This window comes from Boleophthalmus pectinirostris, unplaced genomic scaffold (genome assembly GCF_026225935.1).
Source record: "Boleophthalmus pectinirostris isolate CB_2022bp ecotype Guang Dong unplaced genomic scaffold, ASM2622593v1 HiC_scaffold_10, whole genome shotgun sequence".
Taxonomy (NCBI): Eukaryota; Metazoa; Chordata; class Actinopteri; order Gobiiformes; family Gobiidae; genus Boleophthalmus; species Boleophthalmus pectinirostris.
Genome location: NW_026570971.1, coordinates 6022060 through 6040339, shown reverse-complemented (window position 1 = coordinate 6040339; position 18280 = coordinate 6022060). Strand labels below are relative to the sequence as shown.

The following is an 18280-nucleotide window of genomic DNA, read 5'->3' as shown; positions in this document are numbered from 1 at the left end:
TCAGACAAAACATCTCATGTGAAGATTTCCTTGTCTTTGCTTCTCTACAGCAAATCCAGTAATCCAAAGTATTCAGATTACATTACTCACTTTAAGTAATTTAATGGATTACGTTACAAACTACATTTTGGTGTGTGTAATCTGTAATCTGTAGGGGATTACATTTTAAAAGTCACCTTCCCAACACTGCTTATATATTAAAATTTTCAGACTGACACCCACGAGAGGCTCTAAGCTTGTGTGTCAGTTTTCTGCACATGTCTCCCGCAGAAAGTCCTGCTGCTGTCCTGCTGCAAGTAGTGAAATCTGCAGCCGAAAACATTAATCAAGCAGCAGAAAGAAAGTTTGGAGTGAGCGAGAAACTTGTGAGGGACTGGTGGGAAGCGGGGATGAAGAACACAGCTTTACGGTAACCGGGAGGATGCACCATGCAACTTTTCTGGAAATCATTGGATGGATGGACAAAACCTGGACTTCAGTGACACTGAAACCATCCTGATTCAGATTCAGAAAGGCCAGAATAATTCTAACTGGAACTGATGCAGAGTCTGATGACAGCGACACAGAAGAGGAAGCGGCGCTCTGTTTACCTCCGGAGGTCGTGGAGTTGCTCAGAAGTGACACCGAGGATGAAGAATTGAATGGATTTAGTGATTTGGAGTGAGATGGAGAGTTTGTTAAACTTGTTCTGTTCTGTTGTTTATGTTATAGTTTATCTGAAGAACTGTTCATATGTGACGTTAACAGTCTGTTGTTCTCTGTTCTGTTGCCATTACTTTAACTTGCCTTTTACGATGAAATGTCAGTTCCAGGTCTCTGATTTTATAAAAGAAATTTCCCCCCAAAAGTGTGACTTATATGTTTTTTTCTTCTTCATTATTCATTTTTTGGCTGGTGTGATTTATAATCCGAAAAATACGGTAAATTAGAATTCTCATCCTATTAATTACAAACTTCTGTGTTCCCTTGGACTCTCTGCGGGTTGAGTTATCGTGAATGAGCTCGACATTGAGCTGCGTACGGGCATTCCCCTCCTAAACAAGACGCTAACAGAGTAACTACATATATTAGTGTCAGCGGCATGTGACAGAACATAACAGACTGAGAGGTATTTCTGCACGCCAAGCAAAACAAGCAGTGAGCACGATGAAGCGGCCTGGAGAAAACTTACCCTGCACCGCTAAACTGGCTAAGTGGATGGCCTGTTCCAAAGAGCACGAGATCTTGCCGTCCAGAACGTCCTTCTTGAGCTGCAGGTAATACTGATATCTGTGGGCAAATGGACTCAGGATTAGACCAGTTTTTGAATCACAAAATCACAAATCACACATTCTGAATCATGATATATTGCCACTAAAAACTATCAGTAACTACTAGTGTTATAGTCAAATAGTACAACAAGAATTTCTGTAATGACTATCCAGCCAATTGATTAATCGACTAAAAAAAGGGCAAAATCTCTCAAAAATGATTCTGTATCCGTGTTTCGGACCCAAACTGCACTCACAGGACTGAACCTGCACGAGAGCTCACGCAAGAACTATTATTTATGCTAAAGAAAGTACAAGGAACTATATAAAAACAGATTAAACTTGTGAATCATGAGCTTAATCTACCTTTTTGGAGATACATTTATATTAAAACAAAATAGCAAAGTTAATGAGCGAACTGTCTGCTATTGTTACGTATAAATCTTTAGAATCTAAATCAAATGATTGGTCAACTAATACAAATGTTTGACTAAAGCCGCCACACACTACAGGATTTTTCGGTCTTTAAACGATTTTTAAAAGTGAGATAAAAAGCACACACCACAGACAGGAGGAAAATCTTATCAGACTTAAAATCTCCGGTGGCAAAGACTGCAGCGGGATCCGTCTACGGACCACAGGATATAAAGTTGTGAGTGCGATTGCTTCGGCTGTTTCCCGTCTACAGTAAAACCACTCGCTTTGAGACTCTTAAGTGTTCAAAGATCAGAGTGCTGCACTTCTACTTTAGATACAAGTCAAAACTGTGTTATTTTTATTTGTGAAATGTGGTGCAAAACTTCAAATACATGATTTGTAAAGTATAAAAGACGATAAAGTCCAAAGGAGGTAGAGTCACTATTTCTAATCTGCAGCTTCACCTCGATCCGTGCGCTTTAATTTTTACTTTCAAAGAACGCCTCAAACTGGATTAATAACACGGTTTTGTGGACTGTGGGTCATTATTTACATTATTTAGATTCTGCAGTTTAAATGTACAACTTTTTGAGAGGTGAAGTGAAATAATTATTTGTATCTTGTGCCTCTGTGTCCTTAAAGGTTGTATGGAGGATTTTTTTTATTTGTTTCAAATTGTCAATGAAAGTTTAAAATACCATTACAGAGATGCAGCAGCCTTGTAATTATGATGACCAAAAAAAAAAAAAGAAAGAAAATCTATCAACTGTGGACGTGTTGAGGCCAGATAAACATCAGCCAATAGAAAACGAGGCTGCCTCATTTTCTATTGGCTGTCAGGTTGTCAATCAAACTCCCTACGTTTCTAAGGTAACTATGCAGCAGTTCTTAGAGGCTTTTTCTAATTGTGGCTCTCTCGCAGTTCGCATAAAGTTTGTTGCGATGTCGGACGAGAATCCACGACCAGTTCGCCGCAAAAGAAAGTCGGTTTTTGAGGTCGCTGAAAGGAGAAGGAGAAAAGGAACGAAGACAAACTGAGGTGATTCTTGGAGATTCCTTTCAGTGACTGCGCGACTGAAGCAGACGAAGGGTCTAAAAACTGAGGTGTCGGTCTCTAAATTATTTCTAGAGGGACCTGTGGAGGAGGAAGGTGGTGTCACGCATGCACTACATTTGAAAAAGGACTGTTGCTGGATTTCTCTTTCCTTAAAAAAATCCTCTATACAACCTTTAACTCCGTCTGCCCCTGACACTCCGTTTTATTGGCTGTTGCTGTACCGTTGTTGATTTTTGGTGGCTACAATCTGACAAGAGGAGCTCAGAGTCACATTTAACTCGGGGAGCAGCAAATCGCAGCCTAAATTGGGCAAATTCTCCTGTATTGAGCGGCGGCCTTTAGACTCCATCAGCCAATTAATCATCAACTAAAAGCCTACAGCCCTATCAACAACTGACCTTAAAACAGGATCATCACTGTCAACTTTTTTCTGAGTGGACCATATTGTAAAAAATCTGGCCAGAGATAAATATTTGGCAAAATTCCACAAATGCACCTGATGTATGTATTAAGTACTTTGCTGTAATTGAATAAAAGATATACCATGGAACATTTTGGGCAAAGCAACTTCTCATGGAGACAGGGAATCAGCAGAAAAGTTACATCATGCATCTTACACTTTTTGAGTTGTAGTATAAAGGGTCATAGATGTTACTATCTGACCAGCTACAGCTCAAATGTCAACGTAGCCTCAATATTCCGAAAAATGTGCACACGATACATTTTGAGCCTGGAAAATCTCTGCCTTTCGTACTTTTCCTGATCCACCAGAACATATGGAGTATTGTGACTGCAGAGTGTGTAAAAGTAGTAATTTCAAGTACTTGGTGGATCAGTTAAGTTTGTCCAAGTCTAAGTCAGCAGTGCAGATACCTGGTGATCTCCTGCTGCAGCTGGCACACACTGGGCACGTAGAAGACCACCCCGAAGTACACGGTGGGCTCCAGGCCGTACTTGTCCAGCTGCTTCTTCAGGGGCTTCTCCAGGTCCATCCATCTCTGCTGGTTCTGCTTGTTGTAGTACCACAGGCTGAAGTACGTGATCTGACAAAGGGAAGGCCACGGTTAAGCAGCTTAACATCACAGCAGGTTTTTTTTACATTGAAAACTGGTGTTACGATCTAGCAGTGTGCAGAGGGTGCAGATTTGGGCTGGGTATCATTAAGGAGTTGCCGATACGATACATACCTCGATACACAGGCCACGATACGATACAAATCTCGATACAGTGCGCTTTCAATTAGATACGATATATTTCACATCGATTCGATACGGTTCAATAAAAAATAAAGGCTAAATCGTTCTCTGATGCTAAAAGGCTTTGTTAAATCGCTTCTTGTGAAAAGTTCATATGAAACACAAACATTTTAATCATCAAAACAGTAAAAATGTCAAATGTGTCTCATAAATGAGCTTCCTTTCACTCCACAAGCAACAAAAATGTAGCACTGTAACAAAATAATTTAGTAAAACACTCTTGGGGAAATATTGATACAGTAGCCCACGATATCGATACTGTATCATCACATTAAACAATACGATATATCGATATTCCGATATGTTTGCACACCCCTAGTGCAGATCTGATCCATAACAATTGTAGACAGCACTGGTTCACTCATATAACACTCAAATTGTAAATAAATGCAATAAACAATATTTAAACTACTTTATGCTACTTAATTCTTGTTGAAATAACCTCAAATTTTCACAGAATGTGTTGAAACAGATCAAGATTTCATAATTATTCATGTTTTATTTTTATTTTATTGTTTTGTTGTCTGTTTTCAGGTTGAGCCATTCATTCCCACAGAATGAGTGGCTACGTTTTGGAATCTGCTTGCACAGAATCACCCAAAATTTGGAAAAACTTCACCAACAGGCAAACAAATTTGGACTTGGTGCCAAAAAATTAAAGAGTTCAGCTGTTTATGCGCGGTTAAAGGATCTGGCAGACCATCATCAACATCATCATCATCGAATTAGACTTAGTAATTTTCAAGATAATGATGTTCCAGGTTTCAACTATTAAACGACAAGTCAATATAGAAATTATCATGCCAGACCAACTGTAGTCCTTCAGATGTTTAGTCGCTGGAGTCCAAAATGAGTGATATTTACCGGAATTATATGGATTTATACGGACAGTAACACAAAGACGTTGAGTTAGCCGGAGTTTTGGGAGTGACTGGACTGTTTACTTGACTTTTTCACATATAAAGAAGCTGTTTACTAGAACTTCTCTTGCCTGGAAAGTTCATAACGATATGTCTCTGTATTTTTTCATGCAGATGGATAGACCCAAAACATGCTACATAGGTCTCCAGGAAGAATAGTTGATAGCTAAGGTCAATTAAATACAATCCATCAATGAAGTTGCCCAGGGACGACAGGTGGAAATAAGCTCTGGTGCTACAACCTGGTACAATGCATCTCTACTGTTAAGGTTAATGTGAATTGTGCACTGTCCCCGTCTCATTAAATAATAAAATTAGTCTGGTCTCCATTCTCTCAGCGGGAACGTCCCCCTCCTCCCTCCAGATACCCCCTTCTCTTGGGCGGCACACGGGTACCTGCTGTGCCCGGGAGAGGGGGGATGTTCACGTGCGCCTTTAGTCGGCTGTGTGATGTTTTGAGTTAAAAAATCTGCTTCTATAGGCGAGTTTTAGCTGACGTCATTGTTATTAAAATCCCGCGTTGCATGCTGGGAAATATTTTGGTCGGAGGCAAGAAACACCGTAGCGGTCAAACACAGTGCGTAACCTCGCGTATTTATCCCCGATAATGGTAAATTCCTGCTGCATTATCGGATGCACAAATAGAAGCACGGAAGAAGGAAAATGTCTTTTTCGTATTCTGAGTGAAAAGAACCGCTAACGGCGAATTAAACGGCTTTCAAACATTCGCAGAGCAAACGTAGAAGATCCTAACAAACCGTGGACTCCAACAAGTTCAACAACACATCGAGACTCTTGGAGGTTTTCATCTTTTCTGCTGTGAACGGCCCAGGAGTTTCCACCAAGTCATTGTGAATATCGCCAAAGTGAGTATTTGTCAAGGTAGTTGGTGATTCTGACCAGAAATTTGGTTTGGTCCACCTTTTGTCGGGGTTGAAAAGGGTGATTTGTCGTCCATCGATGCTTATGACCAATTTCTGGTCAAATCATCTTGGGTTCTCTGCCGTTAGAGTGGATAAATACCCGGGATCAATACCCTTTACGTGCTTTCTCGCTCCGTCAGTCATGTTGAATTAGTGTTTCTTGCCGCCGACCAAAATAGCATGCAACGCGCACTTTTGTCAACAATGAAACTCGCCTATATCATAATAAAATGAAATGTGAATGTAGCGAGACAACATGTCGGGCCTTGTTTATGTCGTTTTACTGAGCTTCCTGAAGTGGCACACATTTTTCAGTCTGTAATACCAATATAATCCTCATTTGCTCACAGAACTTTACTATGAAATTGTATTTTAAATATTTTTTTTTGTTCCCCATGTGCTATAGCATCTGTAACACAGACATCAGCCAAAGAAAGTTACACACAAACAGAGGAAGTTGGATGAACTTTGGGACTGTTATCAGTTCAGGGACACTCACACAGGAGTTTTTGAGACAGTGTACCTCACCGTTGGACTGAATTAAAATAGACTCATACATTTTTTCTCTTGCATTACATACTCAAATCATTCCTGTGTGGATTTCTGAGGTTCTTACACAACCCGCTGTTGGTGTTACACTACCCGCTGTTCCGCTGTTGCTGTCACTGGAGTGGGCAGTGGGAGTGACTTGCCCAAAGACACAAAAGCAAACAGATGACATTCACAATCAAAAATGTGAGTGTTGTCAGCGGTCACATGGAGACTGAGTCATGTTGATACAACCTGGGCACTAATCAAAGAACAATTAAACTCTTTATATTTCGAGGAAGAAGGTGAATGACAAGAATGAAAAAGTTTTTACTATTACTACACACTTGATTATACTGTAGTTATTATGATTACTGGTACTGGTACTCAGTGTTGGGGAGTAACAGATTACGTGAACCGGAGTTATGTAATCAGAGTACAAATTATGAGTCACTGTATTCGGTTACAGTTACTGTTTCAGTGAGTGGTAATTGGATTACAGTTACTTTGTTGAAATAAATGGATTACATGGTGGTATTTTCCTGTTTTACATTTTGGGCTAAACCAGGACTAAACTAAGACTAAACCAGGACTAAAACCAGGTCTAAACCAGGATTAAACTAAGACTAAACCAGGACTAAAACCAGGACTAAACTAGGACTAAAACCAGGACTAAACTAGGACTAAACCAGGACTAAAACCAGGACTAAACTAGAACTAAATCAGGACAAAATCAGGACAAAAAACAGAACTAAAACCAAGACTAAACTAGGACTGAACCAGGACTAAAACCAGGTCTAAACCAGGATTAAACTAAGACTAAACCAGGACTAAAACCAGGTCTAAACCAGGATTAAACTAAGACTAAACCAGGACTAAAACCAGGACTAAACTAGGACTAAACCAGGACTAAAACCAGGACTAAACTAGGACTAAACTAGGACTAAACCGGGTTAAAACCAGGACTAAACTAGAACTAAATCAGGACTAAATCAGGACAAAAAACAGAACTAAAACCAAGACTAAACTAGGACTAAAACCAAAGACTAAACCAGGACTAAACTAGGACTAAACCAGGACTAAACTAGGACTAAACCAGATAAACCAGGACTAAACCAGGACTAAAACCAGGACTAAAGGACTAAACTAGGAGACTAAACCAGACCTAAAAGGGCTAAAACCAGGACTAAACTAGAACTAAATCAGGACTAAATCAGGACAAAAACAGAACTAAAACCAAGACAAACCAGGACTAAACCAGGTCTAAACCAGGATTAAACTAAGACTAAACCAGGACTAAACCAGGACTAAACTAGGACTAAATCAGGACTAAATCAGGACAAAAACAGAACTAAAACCAAGACTAAACTAGGACTGAACCAGGACTAAACCAGGACTAAAGCAGAACTAAACCCAGACTAAACTAGGACTAAAACCAGAACTAAAACCAGGACTAAACCAGACCTAAAACCAGACCTAAAACCAGGACTAAAGCAGGACTAAATCAGGACTAAAACTAAGACAAATCTAATACAATATGACACCTAACAGTAGGATGGACATAATTTAAAGCAGCAATGATCTCATATAAAAATCATTTCTCTATCAATAATATTTTTAATCTGGTCAAGTAAAGACTGAACAAACATGAACTTTGAGGATGTGGTTGCTTCATTCATGTAGTTTTAAAAAGCAAGACAATATCAAGTAATCCAAAGTATTCAGATTACATTACTCACTGCTGGTACTTTATTCATTGTTCTAAATTAGGTCAGAATGATGGTTTCAACATTGTTAAAGCTTCAGTACGTGACTCGTTTCAATGGAAATGTCATTCCTTTGACTATAATCATAACATCATACAAGCATAAAACATTGTAAGGAGATAATTTTCTATTTCCATGGAATTATGCAGGTGATGTCCCCACTTCTCAAAAGTTACACAATGTTGCTTTAAGCCAATGAATCACCCATTTAAAATCTTTGAAAAACGGAAACATACAGGTCAGGAAACACTAATGACTAGGGCCGAGTATCATTAAGAAGTTGTCGATACGATACGTACCTCGATACAGTGAGCTTTTGATTCGATACGATATATTTTCAAATTGATTTGATACGGCTCAATAAAAATAAAGACTAACTCATGACTAGGGGTGTGCAAAAATATTGAAGTATCGATATATCGTATCGCTTAATTTGATGATACAGTATCGATATCGTGGACTGCTGTATCGAGATATTTGCTGAGAGTATTTTTAGGTATATTTCAGTCAATTATTTTGTGTAAGAGCTACGATTGTGTTGATATTTTCGCTGTTTTGAGTAAAATGGGTGTTTTTCATATTAACTTTGCACAAATTGAGTTGACTTATTGGACTTTTACTTTCACAGCCATGATTTAGCCTTTGTTTTTCATTGAACCGCATCGAATCGATTTGAAATATATCTTATCGAATCGTTATTGAATCGAAAGTGCACTGTATCGAAAAGCGCATCATATTGTGGCCTATGTATCAAGATATGTATCGTATCGACAACTCCTTAACGATACCCAGCCCTACTCATGGCTGTGATACTAAAAGTCTTTGTTAAACCACTTCTTGTGCAAAGTTCACATGAAACATGAAACATTTTAATCATCAAAACAGTAAAAAAGAATTATTATTTTTACTATTTTTTATCTATTAATATAATTGCATATGTATAATTGTTTCTGTTATTAATACAGTTTTTTCTGCACTAAATGAAGAGAAAAATCCCACAGACCGTCTTACTTGCAAATTGTGAGATTTATTAGATTTACTTTGACCTAATAAATCTCAATCTCACAATATGCAAGTAAGACAGTGTGCGGGATTTTTCTCTATGTTCTTGGACTAACTGGAAAAATGAGGGTGTTGTGAAACTTTTGACATTATTGTACATTATTGCATTACAGTAATCCTTAACTTTGTACTCGTTAGTGGTCAATACACGCATCAAGAATCTCGGACTTCCGGTCATTGCGCAATTCATACTGGGAAGGATTTTCCAAAAAAGTGAGCGTCAAACCGCCATGTTTGTTTTCCCAGTGGGATGTGTCTATTGACAAAGTCGATCTTTTAAAGTCTTTTGAACCATATCGCTTTTGTTTCTGGTTCTGATGTTGTCATATTTTAGTTTTGGGATTCGGACATCGTAATTGTATGTGGAGCTCCATCAAAGCAAAACCCTGATCCCTCGCTCCACCTCGGTTACGAATTTAAAAAGTCAACGCCAAAGAAAAAGGCACCAGCTGTTCACCAAGAAACACCTTCCACTATAAGAGACCAAGACGTGATGTTGCTGTAAAACCACAAGAACAATAAAGTGCAGCTCAGTCTGTTTGTCTTCTGCACCTCTCGCTTAACAAACGGGATCCTGCTTTGTTGTTGCTCCACATACAAAATGTTCTCTGCAAACTCGGGATGATTTAGGCAGTGAAAGTTTTCATTTTTGGTTCTTCCTGTGGATCAATTCTGCCCATCGCCTTCACCTTTCACTATTCTTCAATTCCGTTGTGAAGAGAAACAGTTTGAACAGAGGTTTGCAGTCACACACATCTGATTCACTTTTGCATTTATGAAGTTCACAAACAAATTTCTCGAGCCGTTTTCCGCTGTTAGGATCCAACAACCACACAATTAACGATGTGCGAATCCCAAAACTAAAATATGACAATATCAGAACCAGAAACAAAAGCGATATGTTTCAAAAGACTTGAAAAGATCGACTTTGTCAATAGACGCATCCCACTGGGAAAACAAACATGGCGGTTTGATTCTCACTTTTTCGGAAAATCCTTCCCAGTATGGATTGCGCAATGACCGGAAGTCCAAGGTTCCTTGATGCGTCTATACTGGTCACACACGGCGTACCTCTCTGAGCTCCAGCCTCTGCGCCACCGCCTCCAGACATTCCTGCCCCGTGCTCTCCACAGACAGAGTGAACTCCACAAAGTCTCCATTCAGCAGCTGGATGCGCGTCACCAGACAGCTCTTACTCGACACCGTGTACCTCCGAGTCCTCTTGAGCTTCAGGCCGAACGGCAGGGGCATGGTTCTCTCGCTTTAAAATCCGATTAAGACATTTTAGAGCCGTCTCCTGCCAAAACTGGAACGTGACGCTTTGAGTTGAGGTTCAGCATCTTCACTCCTGGAACAAACACGCACACAGACGACAGATGAATCAGAGTTACAACATTTACACACAGCGCAGGCCCCTCCCGACGATCAGGCGACTATCAAAACACAACAAGACGTCCGGTGTTTACTACGATTCATCAGGAATTAAATACTTACTATGAGCTTTAAAAAAATGGATCAGCACTTCACATTAAATTAATCCGGACAGATGTACAAGTGAATTATATATTTGTATTTTATAGCAGATAAAATCCACTGATAATGACTGAGGGATTACACATATTTCTATTCCCATGTGGATTTATATCTGGGTAATCCTCAGTGGTCCAGGTAGGTTCCATATGTGCTCTTATAAAGCTCAAGACATTCAGGAAAGGCTCGCTTCTATCCTGTCAATGGGACTTTTTTGATACTGATACCTGTGAGAAAATGAGTATCTAGTTTCAATACGAGTTTTAGTATCAATTAGTGTCTCATTTCGAACCCCATTGAGCACAAGTTGTTATTATTGCCCCGTGTGATACTGTACGTCTGCACCAAATCACCAAAACACAGTCCAACTTTGTGAAAATTATGATAAATATTACAGTAACGCAGACTTAAACAAACTTTATTGATCCACAAGAGAAATTATTTGGACATAGTAGCTCACACATCACAATATAATATAATAACAAAGAGTAAAAAAATTATATGAACGGTAATAATAAATAAATAAGTCAAAATAAAACTGACAAATAAGTAATAAATAAAATCTCAGCTATATACACTGTATATAGTTGAGATTTTATATTTTATTACTTATTTTTAATTTTTTTTAACTCATACATTTACATTTATATAATTATGCCTTATTTTCTTTTCTATATATTTTCTTAGACATTTTTGTAGGTTTATTTCTTATTTTTCAATTTTTTTGCTTGTATATTTACATTTATATAATTACTCCTTATTTTCAGTTCTATATAAATTCTATTTAATTTAATTTTTTATTTTTTTTTTTTACATTTTTGTAGGTTTATTATTTATTTTTCAATTTTTTTACTTGAACATTTACATTTATATAATTATGCCTCTTTTTTTTTTTTTTTTTTTCTTTTTTTTTTACATTTTTTGTAGATTTATTATTTTAATTTTTTTATTTCAATTTTTTTTTAACTTGTACATAATTACATACATGTAAGCCTTATTATCTATTCCATTTCTGTTCTATTTTCCTTTTTTATTTATTTTTAAATTTTTAACATTTTTGGTTAGTTTATTATATTTAATTTTTTTATATCTATTTTTATTTTATTTTTTTTACTTGTACATATTTATTTAATGTAAGCCTTATTTTCAATTCAATTTTTTTATATTTATATTTATTACTTTTTGTAAGTTTACCCCTTACTAGGATTATTATTATTATTGTTAATAATAATAATAATAATAATAATAATAATAATAATAATAACAACAACAACTAGCAAATTTTGAAAAACACTAGATAAAACCAGAGTCAATTAAAAATTAAGATAAAAATAAAAATCAATACATGAAATATAAGTTAGGGGGAAAACAAAAAGTTGTTTAAATCCATCAGTGACAGAAGCAGCTGAAGTCCACAAGCTTCTATTTCAACTCTGCAAAAATCCCCTTTTATTTTAGATTACACACAACTTTTATCCAACTTTTATCACTTTTCCATTCATTTAAACAACTTTAACGCTACTGTGCAGATTGTACACAGTCAAAACTCCAAACTGCAAGCTTTAAACTGTGACATTAAACTTTCCGTTCAAAAATATCACCTTAAAACAACTCAAAAAACTCAAAACTACAACTTTTCACCCCAGATGTAAGCCAATTTACTCCCCAGCAAATAGACGGCGCCCCGGGGAACACAACAGCCGTCACAGGTTACATACTTTTGCCAAAAAGTTATCAAAAATTACCTTTACTTGCAATCCGCTTCACTCGAGTTCATTCTTCATTCCCGGGTGGTTGTTGGGGTCCATGTGAACACTTTCAGGCCGCGGTTGAGGGGTAAAAAACGCAGATAAATGTCGCTATTTTGGTTCGGAGTCACGTAGTAGACAGCTCCATGTTAGCCCGATACTTCCAGCGTGACTCGAGCTTCCTGCTGGGATCGAGGCGCGCGCACAGAAAACTCTAGATGTCGCGTACAGCTGCTTTGGCGTGCGTTAAATACCGCCGCCATCTTGGTACGGGGGTTCCATTGTCTAAGCCAGGGGTGTCCAAACTTTTTAAATCAAGGGCCACATATCTAAACACTGACAAAGCAGAGGGCCGATCAAGGACCGTAGACTGGTGCTCAATAAAGAGAACAGATGAAATATGTGCATGTTTAGCACGTTAGAATGAGCCATCAGACTTTATTCCTGCTAAGATCCTTAAAACCACACACTAAATTTTAAATATGAACTTTATCAAGGTAGATTTTCAAAAAACTTGTAGTAAAAATAATTTTTTTATTGATGCAATGTAATTTGGGCCAATTCCCCTGAACGTCTGAGGGCCAAGAAAAATTTGTCTGAGGGCCGCATTTGGGCCATAGTTTGGACATGCCTGGTCTAAGCCAAGGGTGTCGAACTCATTTTGGTCCAAGGGCCGTATCCAAACTACTTTGATCCCAAAGGGGCTGGATCAGAAAACTCATGGCATATAAACCCCAAAAATACCAATAAATTCAAATATTTGTGCAGAGAAACACAAATCTATTACAGAAATCTTTTTTAACTGATGAACTCTTTCTTTTACAAAATATTATAATATTATGAACAACCTGAAACTTTAAGAAAAATGTAATTTCAACACAATGTTTTAACATGAACTTGTATGCAAATAGGAATAAGTCAATTTTTCTTGAAAAATCCTTCACTCGGCTCCACTTTTCTCATGTTGGACATTTTTCTGATGAGGGTTGTCACGGTCAACAGTCAAAACGATCGTCCTTTAAGAGCGTTTGGAAAGAGACAAGTCTTCATTTGTGCTGCTCTGGTGGGAGGGGCCACGTACAGAGACGCTGGAGACGCTGCTGTGATAAACACCACAGAAAATTAACAAGATTTTAATAGAAAATATAATTTAAATATTTTAGTAGAAAATCAGCCGAGGGCCAGATTAAAGGTCTTGGAGGGCCGGGTCTGGCCCCTGGGCCGTATGTTTGACACCTGTGGTCTAGTGTATTCTGATTCCTGACTGAGTCACTGGACAGAAATGAAACTGTGCACTAGGTGGCACCAGCCTGGCTAATAAGTGGCCCCGGTGGTGGACAATGCTCAGGTAAAGTTTTTAGTTTTTAGTATCAGCGAGCGAAGATTCTGAACTTTTGCGAAAGAGAAGAATAAGACAACGAAAGAGCAAAGCATTACATTTCATAGGTAAGATTTTATTTTGTACGTCTGTGATGCTAAATGTTGTGTTTTGAACCCAGACTGATCTGGACTAAACCAGGACTAAACCAGGACTAAACCAAGACTGAACCCAGGACTGAACCAGAGTTGAACCAGGACAGAACCAGAACTGAACCCAGGACTGAACCAAGACTGGACCCAGGACTAAACTCAGGACTCAACCCAGGACTGAACCAGGATTAAACCAGGACTGGACTACCAGGATTAAACCAGGACCCAGGACTAAACCTGGACTAAACCTAAACTAGACTAAACTAGAAAAGCACTCAGAGAGCGCAGACCTCCGCCAAGGACTACAGTCCCCCTCATATTAATTGTGTTTTCCATAAATATTTGTCTCGTATCTTTCAATTTGGAATATGAAAGAGGATCCCATTGTCCATCCCTGAGTCAAATTTCATGGGGTTTGGTCAATAATTAACCGAGATATTGAGAAACAAAATTTTTGGCCCCATTTACCACAATGTTAACTAAAATTTCAAAGTGATCCAGAATCCAGGATTTCTTCCGGATCACCCCCAAAATGAAATCAGTTTTTCCTTTTCACATTTCCAACAAATCCTGAAAATTTCATCAAAATCGGTCCATAACTTTTTGAGTTATGTTGCTAACAGACAAACAAACAAACAAACAAACAAACAAACAGACAAACGCCGGCAAAAACATAACCTCCTTGGCGGAGGTAACCAGGACTAAACCAGAACTGAACCCAAGACTGAACCAGAACTGAACCAGGACTAAACCATGACTGAACCAGTACTGATGGGGCAAAGGTTGGGTGATGTTACTTTGTCTGGGGTCTTGGTTTTGGTCTCGATCTAAAACACTGATATCTCCATGTCCCCAATTCATGTCCATTCATTTAAATCTGCGTTATCCCAGTACCAAGATGGCGGCTTTGTTGACGCATTCGTTCCAATAGACAGCTGTAGTCAATGCGAGCTCTACAGTTCTAAATCCATGGACAGAAGCAACAAGTGTTTACGTCTACATCCGCGAAAACTAAAATAAAACATAACGTAACACAAATTAACATGCTAAAATTCACAAAAGTAGAATTCCCAGCGTTAAGTGAGATTTTTGGGAATATTTATGGATTTTTTTTTTTTTTTTTGAGGTTAAACGCGGTTATGGAATGCGAAGTAGTGCGTCGGCGGCGGAGGGACACGGCAGGTTTCTCCGCGGAGCCCATAGATTGTACATGACATCAGACGCGTGGAATTCGGTGCGTGCTGCGGTCGGTGAATGTGCTGGAAGTGCCGCGGCCGCTGACCCCGCCGTTTGCCCGCTCCACCGACCGCTTTGTTGGGCGACGCGAGGTGGAGCGACCCCCCCCCTCTTCGTGGATGTTTGGAAAAAAAAAAAAAAAAATGTTGAAAGAGAGTTTGAATTATTTATGGTGACCAGAGTTTCTAAATCAAAAAAACTGGAACATCCCCGTTTTTTTTTTTTTTTTTGTTTTTTTGGTTGGTAATTATAAAATAAAATTGTGAAACGAGTGCAACGTAATTAAATTAAGGAAAATTGTTCTGCAGAGACCACTCATGAGTAACACATGTGAGCCAGTACAGTCACATTTTCTTTGTGTTTTGGGCGTTTTTAAACAGATTTTTTTTTGTATTTTACATAAACAGATGACAGTTTATGGCTCTCTTTTTGTAGTTGGCAGGGTTAGTGTGACCACGTGTCCCTGTTTACTCAGGACAGTCCCAGGTTTGAGTCCTGTGTCCCCTGTCCCAGCAGATTTATCCAAAACCTCTGATTTGTCCCAGTTTTATACAAAAAATGTCCCAGGTGTCCCTATTTTTACACAATTTGACACCTGCCATCAATAAAAATAGGCATAAATTGTCATTTATTTAAGCAAAATGCAGAATGTCTGCTTAAAAATGACCAAAACACAAAGAAAATGTGACTACACTGACTCACATTAGTGCCGAGTGCGTAACAATTTTCCTTAAATACGCACTCGTTTCACAATTTTATTATTATCAACCAAACCAAACCAGGGATGTCCCAGTTTTTTATTTCGAAACTCTGTTCGCCCTATTTATCACTAACACATGTGAGTCAGTATAATCACATTTTCTTTGTGTTTTGGTTGTTTTTAAGCAGATTTTTTGTATTTTACCTAAACAAATTAGAATTTATGATTCTACTGTCTTTATTGTTGGCAGGGTTAGGGGGACCACGTGTCCCTGTTTACTTGGGACAATCCCCAGTTTTGAGTCCTGTGTCCCCTGTCCCAGCAGATTTATCCAAAACCAGTAACTTGTCCCAGTTTTAGACAAGAAATGCCCCAGACATCCTTATTTTCGACCAAATGTTTCCCTGCCAACAGTAAAAAGAGGTATAAACTGTCATTTGTTTTGGTAAAATACAGAAAATCAACTTAAAAATGACCAAAACACAAAGAAAATGTGGCTGACTCACATTAATGCAGAGTGCGTAACAATTTTCCTTAAATATGCACCCATTTCACAATTTTATAATTACCAACCAAACCAAACCAGGGATGTCCCAGTTTTTTTCATTTTGAAAATCTTATCTCTATGCAGACACCAATCATGACGAACACGAGTCAGTATAGTCAGATTTTCTTTGTGCTTTGGTTGTTTTTAAGCTGATCTTTTGAATTTTACCTAAACAAATTAGAATTTATGATTCTACTGTCTTTATTGTTGGCAGGGTTAGTGTGACCACGTGTCCCTGTTTACTCAGGACAGTTCCAGTTTTGAGTCTGTGTCCTCTGTCCCAATGGATTTATCCAAAACCACTGATTTGACCCAGTTTTATACAAAAAATGTCCCAGGTGTCCCTATTTTTTACACAATTTGACACCTGCCAACAGTAAAAATAGGCATCAATTGTCATTTATTTAAGCAAAATGCAGAATGTCTGCTTAAAAATGACCAAAACACAAAGAAAATGTGGTTATACTGACTCACTTTAGTGCCGAGTGCAGAACAATTTTCCTTAAATACGCACTCATTTCACAATTTTATTATTATCAACCAAACCAAACCAGGGATGTCCCAGTTTTTTATTTCAAAACTCTGTTTTCCCTATTCATGACTAACACATGTGAGTCAGTATAATCACATTTTGTTTGTGTTTTGGTTGTTTTTAAGCAGATTTTTTGTATTTTACCTAAACAAATTTGAATTTATGACTCTACTGTCTTTATTGTTGGCAGGGTTTGTGTGACCAGACGTCCCTATTTCCCCGGGACAGTCCCAGTTTTGAGTCCTGTGTCCCCTGTCCCAGCAGATTTATCCAAAACCAGTGACTTGTCCCAGTTTTAGACAAGAAATGCCCCAGACATCCTTATTTTCGACCAAATGTTTCCCTGCCAACAGTAAAAAGAGGTATAAACTGTCATTTGTTTTGGTAAAATACAGAAAATCAGCTTAAAAAGAGATTTATACAAAACCACAGATTTGTTCCAGTTTTATACAAGAATCATCCCAGGTGTCCCTATTTTTGACCAATTTGATCCCTGCCAACTGTAAAGAGAGGCACAAATTGACATTTGTTTAGGCAAAATACAGAAAATCTGCTTAAAAATGACCAAAACACAAAGAATTTGTGGTTATACTGACTCACATTAGTGCCCACTGCATAACAATTTTCCTTAAATATGCACTCGTTTCACAATTTTATTATTACCAACCAAACCAAACCAGGGATGTCCCAGTTTTTTATTTTGAAAATCTGGTCACTCTATTTATGACTAACACATGTGAGTCAGTATAGTCACATTTTCTTTGTGTTTTGGTCATTTTGAAGCAGATTTTTTATATTTTACCTAAACAAATTACAATTTATGCCTCTCTTCAAAAGGTTGCAATGAGACAATACCAAAAAACTAAAAAAAACATTTGCATATTGGTCAGTGGTTATTACAAATTCATACTACTATACTAGGGTGACCAGATTTTCAAAATAAAAAACTGGGACATGCCTGGTTTGTGGTGGTTGGTAATAATAAAACAGTGAAACGAGTGCGTAATTAAGGAAAATTATTATGCACTCGGCACTAATGTGAGTCAGTGTAGTCACATTTTCCACAAAGAAAATGGACATTTGGTCATTTTTAAGCAGCTTTTAGGTTAAGTTTTTTGTATTTTACCTAAACAAATTATAATTTCTGCCTCTCTTTACTCTTGGCGAGGATCAGATTGGTTAAAAATTGGGATATTTTTTGTAGAAAACTGGGACAAATCAGTGGTTTTGGATAAATCTGCTGGGACAGGGGACATAGGGCTCGAAACTGGGACTGTCCCGGGTAAACAGGGACGCCTGGTCACACTAAACTACACTAGTCCGCTCATAATAGTGACA

General features: G+C 38.0%; 1 protein-coding gene across 2 annotated transcripts in view; it reads right to left on the bottom strand.

Moving 5' to 3' along the window:
• Positions 1 to 12652, bottom strand: part of ptpn21 (protein tyrosine phosphatase non-receptor type 21) — a 40162-nt gene extending 27510 nt beyond the window's left edge. For both annotated transcript variants that reach the window (XM_020928447.2, XM_020928448.2), the window contains exons 1-4: positions 12455 to 12652; positions 10251 to 10527; positions 3598 to 3767; positions 1172 to 1269 (exon numbers count right to left, since the gene is read on the bottom strand). In XM_020928447.2, coding sequence (XP_020784106.2) covers positions 1172 to 1269; positions 3598 to 3767; positions 10251 to 10430 — 448 coding nt within the window. In that variant the 5' untranslated portion in view covers positions 10431 to 10527; positions 12455 to 12652. The remainder of the gene's footprint in view (positions 1 to 1171; positions 1270 to 3597; positions 3768 to 10250; positions 10528 to 12454) is intronic.
• Between the last annotated feature and the right edge of the window lie 5628 nt (positions 12653 to 18280).